Here is a 7,582-nt window from a genome sequence, read left to right on the forward strand (position 1 = left end):
ATATATATATATATATATATATACAGTGCAATAATTCTTTCATGCTAAATGAAGCTCTGTTGGATATCACTAGATCCTGTTACAGCGTAATATAAGTAGATAACGATTGATGTGTACATTCAACCCAGTCTCACGGCATTTCGTGTTCACCAACACGATTTTTAATCTATTGATTCGTGTTCACCAACACGATTTGCCCCTTTTTTTCGTGTTACACAGCACGATTTCTTTCGTGTTGCACAGCACAAATTTAAAAGCAATGTATTTCTACTGCCTGCAGCACGTCTTTTGTGTGGTTCATAAAAACATGTTCTTACTCAATATCAAGCCACAAGTATTGCTTTTATTTTAAATCGTATAATTTCGGACTTTTGTTGCCGTCTGTGATGAAAAGAAATGGGGCTCAGAGCCTCAGGATACTGAAATCTGTATTTTTTAAATCTTTTTTTCCTTCTAATTTGTTATTCTTTTCAAAATAACACACTGTTATTTACTCACCAATAACACACAATTGTCCTTGCTTTTATTTATTGGTTTAATTCAATAATCTCGGGCTTTTTTGGCGTCCGTCAGGGACTGAATTTCAAAATAAAAATAACCGGAAACAGACGTAGGCCTATAAGGGAGATTTCGAGCATCATCGACTTTGCGCTGTCATCGAGGTGAGGATGGCCGAAGACACTACACTACCCATAATCCCCAGATATCGTTTAGGACTACAGTACACGTGATTAAACTTAAAATCGGGATTGGATGTTGGATTGGCAGTGCGTCAAGGTTACGGAATCGAAGCTGGATCGATCCGTCGAACGCCCCCCCCCCCAAAATGATCTATGGGGCGTCTCGATTGGGAACGTTTTCGTTTTTCCAACAATTAGAAGTTGCCAGTATTAAACACCAATTATTAAACAATTGAAATGAACCGATTAAACATCTCTCTGACACAGTTTAAATGAATTTGAAGTGGAAGAATTGTTCGTGTCTCCTCTTCGTATCCCGGGAAGCCGGAAGCTGTATTATTTAAAAAAATAGAAATAAAAAAAAAAATGTTTTAACCATAACGGGTACTTTACACAACATTGATTCAAATGTATCCTTGTTTTAATCCTTGTTTTATTTATGTTAAATTGTTGTTGTCGGTTAATTTTCCATTTTATTTATTTTGGTTTAAGATATCATTAGTTTTTTTTATTATTATCATGCTAGATGTTTAAACTTTTCTGTATTTTATAAGGCAATATATACTTTTTTTTCCGTAGGCTACTTAGGTTATTAAAGAGTTATCGTGTCAAAATACAGGAAATGTATTAATATTTTATTGTATAATCGGTACAGGAAATTACATAATTCAGAGAACCACCTATTGGCCAAAGACCGCTGCCACCGGCATTGCAATCCATCCTCTGACAACGAAAGTTGTGTCACTAAAGTCTGATGCATGTTTTGCTTAGATTTAATAATTGGGGATTTTTTTAAGCCTTCACTCGCATGGTTCATCATACATAATGAACTGTTCTAAGTCTGAGAAATGCCTTCGCCATAATCAGCAAAGCAACATTAATGTGAAATAATTATTGCGGGCGGCTAGCTAGCTAGCTCACGTTCAACATAAGCTTAAACTAGTTTAGCTACATTTATATCAGCTCATAAGTGGTGTGTGAAAAATATGTGTCTTGATTACGGCTGCATACGTCGGTGTTAAAGTGTGAGTTATACGTTATCTTAATCGCTTTTGTTTTACACATGACAGTACTAACGCTGGTCGACATTTTAATATATGTTTGGGGGGAGGGGCATAGTCCATGTGCACGTCCATGTGCTTGTTACGCGTATGAAACAGGAAACACGTAAATGAACTCAGTCTGTCTAAACTAGTTAAACAGTCACAATGTGCATTTAAAAAAAGCTAGTTTCACTACATAATTCACTTTTTCTGTTCTCTCCTGCAGCTCCTGTACCCACACCACAAACCCATACACTGATCTACACCATCATAAAACCAACGGCACTTTTAAGAGCCAAACTCAACCTATCTCTCTGTCTATCTATCTAGCTTTCTTATAGTTATTGTCTCTATCTTTTTCTATCATTCATTATCTATTTCTTCATCTATCCATCTCAATCTTACAATCTGTCTCACTATCTCTGTCTGTCTCATACAGCAGCTGTTTGTTTGCATATCTCTTGTGTCTGTCTGTCTGTCTGTCTGTCTGTCTGTCTGTCTGGCTGTCTGGCTGGCTGGCTGTGTTGCAATGGCAACAAAACACAACCCAGACCCCAATAATCCCACATCCAAAAAAGGGAAACGCATGGCTCTTGAGCTGAAGCATGAACACATGCTAGCTGAAGCTAAGGTTGGTGTTTTAACCCATATGACCTCATTCATTTCCTACTTGAATTTGGCACTATCTGTTATCCAAACAATGCTGAACAGGCCAAGAGTAACTGGATTTTGGATCAATGTATAGGGCCTTTGCAAAACGGTTCATCATTACAACATGGGGGGCAGAGGCTTACTAAATAAAGCTTGTTCAACTTGTTTTACTTCATTAGTTGGATATGGTAGGAAAAACTTGAAGCAAAAATGTTCTTCAAGAGAATGAATTTCCTTTTTATTTGTCCACTGTCATATGGTATCAGTTTATCAGCAACATCAACCTTACATGAGTTGTTACTTGGTCACAGAAAGCAGCGGAGGAGAGGAAACGGGCACGCTCTGTAGGAGACACTTTACAGTCCCCTAAAAGGGGCTGTGTAGAACGTGGCAAGCCAAGAGGGAGGCGTGGAGGGCGACACCAAGGCTCAGCTACAGGTTGAAATCCCAATTATTTTACATTTTTATGAATTTACTAAATAAATGTTTGGAAAATTGAATGAAAACACAGTAATTGCTTGTTGAGGGTCTACAATAATTCAAATATATAAACGCATAGTGACACTACAGTCGGAGACATTCCCACTGTGGTGTCATAAGAACTATGCTTTATTTAATTTCACAAGCTTTTAAACAATAGGTAGATAATACAAATCATCAGTTATCTGTTGTTAACCCTCTGTGTGATGTTTTACAGTCACATCCCCCCCGACTGAGGGCTTCCAGTCTTCCAGTGTGGAGGTTCTGCGTACTGAACCTTCAGCACAACACGAATTTGGTAAATCACAAAAATGGCTTTAAGTTTAAAACTAAAATAAATTGTGTTCGTGAGAGAAAATAACCTTATACACAACTGACAGTTCAGGACTCGGACGAGGAATGTAATTCAGTAAAGATATTGGCCAGTTCCATACTGAGCAAAGAAATGATCCTTGATTTTTAGTGTTCATCTTAAATATAGTCATTTACAGTTACATTTTCCCATTCTGTTCACAGAAAAGAATATGGAGAGACTCTCTGACATTCTTTCCTCATGTCCTCCTCCTGAGCCTCAAAAAAGCTCTGCCTCATCCTGGCCTTTTCGGCAGCAGAAAGCCTCAGAGCGCTGGAGAGAAGCAAGACCACACCACCTACAATGCCTTCTAGAGAAAGAGGCTGTTGGTCATCCCCTGTGTGGCCTCTGCCACGAGCCGGCTGGTATTAGGTGAGATAACATTTACCTTTATTTCAATTACTTTACCTAATTGTAATTTTTCAGTATTAATGCTCAGTGCCCTGCTATTTCAGCTAACATGCATGACTTTTGTGATGATAGAAAACTGGATACCTAGAGAAGACCCACATGAAAATGAAAGTAATTCTAGGATATTAGAATCATTTTGTATTTCCTCCCAAGGTGTAGAGAGTGTCTCCCCGAGGAGTGGTTCTGTGGAGACTGTGATGTACTTCATCACAAGAAACAGCCACTCCACAACCGGGACAATTTAATAAATGGGTTTTTTAAACCAATTAGTCCAACAACATGTGTTGTTAGAGTGGAAGGTGGATATGAGACCCATGACCAAGGTATGCTCTCTCAAACATGCATTTTGATGTTCACATGTCTCTTCGGCCAGCATATAATGGTAATTAGTGCTATTCTTTTTTTTTTTGACAGCTTGCATATTGCCAACTGTGAAGGCACCCAATTGCTCCTGTAAAGGCAACAACTTCACTGTGGTACCAGGCAAACCAGTGATTTTAATTACCATCAATGGTAAACAAATATATATATATATTTGGATTTCTATTGAATTGTTGTTATATGTTTACTGTTGTGGGCTGAGGCATTGTGCTTCCAATTGGAGTAAAACCTTCATGTAATATCTGTTAATCTTTGACTATTTGTAGATTGAACTGTTGTAAAGTGTATCTTAATTATGTTTATTTACTTGTTCCAAGGGCGTTATGACTTGCATCTGCCACTATATGTCTGTCAAACTTGCCAGCAGCAGTGGACCCCCGACTTGAAAGTCCTCCTTAAGAGTGGATACTGGCCAGCTTCAGTCAGTATTTCCACACTTTACACCTTGGACCTCCTGAGCTCCTTTGAAGAGCTCAAGGTCATCTCTCCAGGATTCTCCAGACAGGCCTTTGCAAAGCTGCTGGAGCATCGCACAAAGTGTGGAGGAAGAGTAAGTGTAAATATTCTTTACCATATTATACATTATAACATTTCCGTAAATAGACAAAATCACAGCAATATATGTAATTATCTTCCAGTCTGGACCTGTCAACGGAGATGCACTGCAGCGCAGCTTTCTGGAGTTCTCCTATGCCTCGTATGAGGAAGACCAGCTCTGCTGTGGTGCTCCTTTCATCTGCCCTGCCTGCACGCCGGAGATGTTGGCTGTTTCTGCCGATGGAAACAGGAAGCTATATCGCTTTCGGCGAAGTGGAAGGTGCTATTTTTACATTGTTGTTATTTAACTTTTTTGATTACTGTTTATATTTCATGGATATATTTGCTAATCTTTTTGTTCTCAGTTCTGATGGCAGCGCCTTTTTTAATGGGCTCTTTGTAGCAGAAGACAGCGCGGTGGCTGCATTTGTCGACAAAATACAGAGATCACTGAAAAATGCAAGTTTTTATTCATAATTTTACCTTATAGGTATATCACAAAAATAGCCATGTATATCCGACCCTGACTTTCTTCAAATTCAGCTACTTCTCCTTATCATCTACTCCAAAATCAGATAATTAGAACAAATGGTGTAGATCGTGATTCCATTGCTTTTAACTGATTTGTCATGATGTAATGCGTGTCTTAGACCCAGGGAAGAGGCACATGTGGGGACTCCCAGTGGACAGCAGCGAGGGAGACGTCAAGGAGGGCTTCTAAGCTGGATGAAGAAGGGATGGAGGTGGCTGTATGTCGCCATGGGTTTCTTTTGAAGGCCTTAAATATGTACAGGGGGGAGATATTCGCCTACCCCCTGTATCTTCAAAAGGAACTCATGCCAGCCAAAGCCAAGTTCTTCGCCATGGATGTGGCTTGCAAGTACTGGCCGTACATGGAGAAAGCTGCAAGTGTCCTTCCTGCTCTCCAGGAGCTGACCACCATGAAGCCATTCCTCAGTGTAATGCATGCTCGAGCCCATGCTACCAAATGCGAGGTATGTGAAATATTTTTGTATCCCGTACATTTATATTTTTTATATTTATAATACTGAAGTAGTAAATATCTAAGCTATACTGTTTAGTATAGTAGTATGTAGCCTCTTTGCACAACAATTCCAGCAACCTTTTACCATCAGATTATATGGAGTGGGAAGAACCAGGAGGGAGCAGGGATGACCGCCGGGGAAGAGGTGGAGCAGGTCAACAGCTACCTGTCCCGTTGTGCCCTGACAACAAAATACATGTCCAAAGCAGATGAGTGGAAGGTCTTGCCCTATTATTGCATACTTTTTTAGATGACACATCATAACCTCATTATTGCTTTCAAAAGCACGACTGGACATGCTCACAGTGCATGCTATGGGATGGAACAGGAAAAAAGGTGACACCCTCCATCAGGCACTTTCCACAAGATATGTGAAGGTGAGCCTCCTATTAAAGGTGTTGTTGTGTCCTTTGTCATTTGCACATGGCTTGTTGTTAATCATAGCAAGTTTTAATCTTGATAAATGTCCATCGTCTACTGTTTATCAGACTAGTAAGAGGCTCCTGGAAGAGACTGCAAGTCTTGAAGAACTCAAGACGGAGCTACATTGTGTCTCAGATGACATGGTGTCGACGTGGATTTCCGACGTGAAGGAATGGGCATCTGGTAAGCACGACGAGATGACACCAGCTACATATCATTGTCCATGACTGTTTGAATTTACAGATTTGATCCTAAAGAGCAGCCAATGATATAAGGTTGATTTGTCATGCCACGTAATGGGACCCTCACTGGATTTCAGTAGACGGGGACATAATCTTCAAGCAATAGCAAGCCAACTATGTGTCCATGTTTATCTCTGATATGTTCCAGTTTCCATAGTTGTACCATCAATTTGTGTTAAAAGGTATTAAATATGTTGCACAACTTTGTTTCTCAAAACCGTTACGTGTTGTGTAACAGTACATTTGACTGCCAATATTATTTCTACAGGAACATCGGGTACTTCTGAAGACATCCTTCAAACAGCACTGCAGCAAAGCATTGAGGGGCTTTACCTAAGTGTGAGGCAGTGGAAGCAATCCCTTTACCGACAGAATGGTATATAATGTTTTAGGTTGCAGATTCAACCTACTGAATTATATATATGTTTTGCACTTGCAAATATAGTTTGTCACATATCCCTATCCCTCTACCTCATGTCTTTTTCAGACAGCAGCAAGCTCCGCCATCGACTTCGAAGGAAGCTTGCAGACGACAAAAAGCGCCTTAACCAGGAGATACTGAAATACAACCAGCTGGTACACGACTCTGCCAGAGGCATAGATGTTGCTGCGGTGGAGCATTCCCTCTCTGGAGGGAGCATCATGTCCGCGCTGTGGCCGTGGGAAGTTCATGGCATGGGTCAGTTTTCAGATATTTCATAATAATTAATTTGAAGTTCTGTTATATGAAGGTATACCTTGCTGAGTTATGCACATATCATGTAGAGTGTTAGAACGTTCATTTAGTTTAAGGGTATATCTTAAGTTTTCTTATTGTGTATACATTTGATTATTTTGAAAGTACATGTTTGGAGTTTTAAACATATTGTTGTGCTATAATGAAAATGTGAGTCATGTGTATATACATAACTGTGATTGGATTTTAGCTAACTTTACAGCCAAGAAAAATATACTGGATCAAGTGATGCTTACACGGAGACTGCACGAGGAGAAAGGCATCCTAGTGTTGGAGATGGCGTAGCATTGCACATGGTTGCAGAACATGGCAGTTGCTCTAAAAAATAAGGTGGCTGAGGAAGGTAAGTTGAAAGCAAAACTTAACCTACCTTGTAAAGTATGAGTTGGGGAAAAAAAGTCAGCCCAAATCATTCTTGGTCACAGAAATTGGATGGAGTATAATGGCCTTTGCCCATTTGACCCGGCCATTTTACATAATGATGTCCCATGACAGTGACAATCATCTTTATATGTACATGGGAGAGAATATACTCCATTGAAGTGCTCTGGCCTCGTGAAGCAATCTTACTTTGTAGTATGTCCATATAACAATATTTTGT

The 7,582-nt window shown here is 39.7% G+C and overlaps 1 protein-coding gene and 2 long non-coding RNA genes across 3 annotated transcripts; all 3 read left to right on the top strand.

Annotated features, from left to right (window-relative positions):
• Window positions 1–4,458: 4,458 nt before the first annotated feature.
• On the top strand, window positions 4,459–5,830 carry LOC117448465 (uncharacterized). Its single transcript, XM_034085777.2, has 5 exons — window positions 4,459–4,548; window positions 4,637–4,815; window positions 4,901–4,994; window positions 5,186–5,530; window positions 5,672–5,830. The coding sequence occupies exons 2-5, from the start codon at window positions 4,757–4,759 to the stop codon at window positions 5,828–5,830; spliced, it is 657 nt and encodes a 218-aa protein (XP_033941668.2). The 5' UTR covers window positions 4,459–4,548; window positions 4,637–4,756.
• Window positions 5,831–5,851: 21 nt separating this feature from the next.
• LOC139433987 (uncharacterized) lies at window positions 5,852–6,572 on the top strand. Its single transcript, XR_011643384.1, has 3 exons — window positions 5,852–5,957; window positions 6,069–6,186; window positions 6,514–6,572. It is a non-coding gene; the product is annotated as an uncharacterized lncRNA (long non-coding RNA).
• Window positions 6,573–6,577: 5 nt separating this feature from the next.
• Window positions 6,578–7,255, top strand: LOC139433988 (uncharacterized). Its single transcript, XR_011643385.1, has 3 exons — window positions 6,578–6,621; window positions 6,733–6,924; window positions 7,172–7,255. It is a non-coding gene; the product is annotated as an uncharacterized lncRNA (long non-coding RNA).
• Window positions 7,256–7,582: the final 327 nt, after the last annotated feature.

This window comes from Pseudochaenichthys georgianus, chromosome 6, assembly GCF_902827115.2.
Source record: "Pseudochaenichthys georgianus chromosome 6, fPseGeo1.2, whole genome shotgun sequence".
Classification (NCBI taxonomy): domain Eukaryota; kingdom Metazoa; phylum Chordata; class Actinopteri; order Perciformes; family Channichthyidae; genus Pseudochaenichthys; species Pseudochaenichthys georgianus.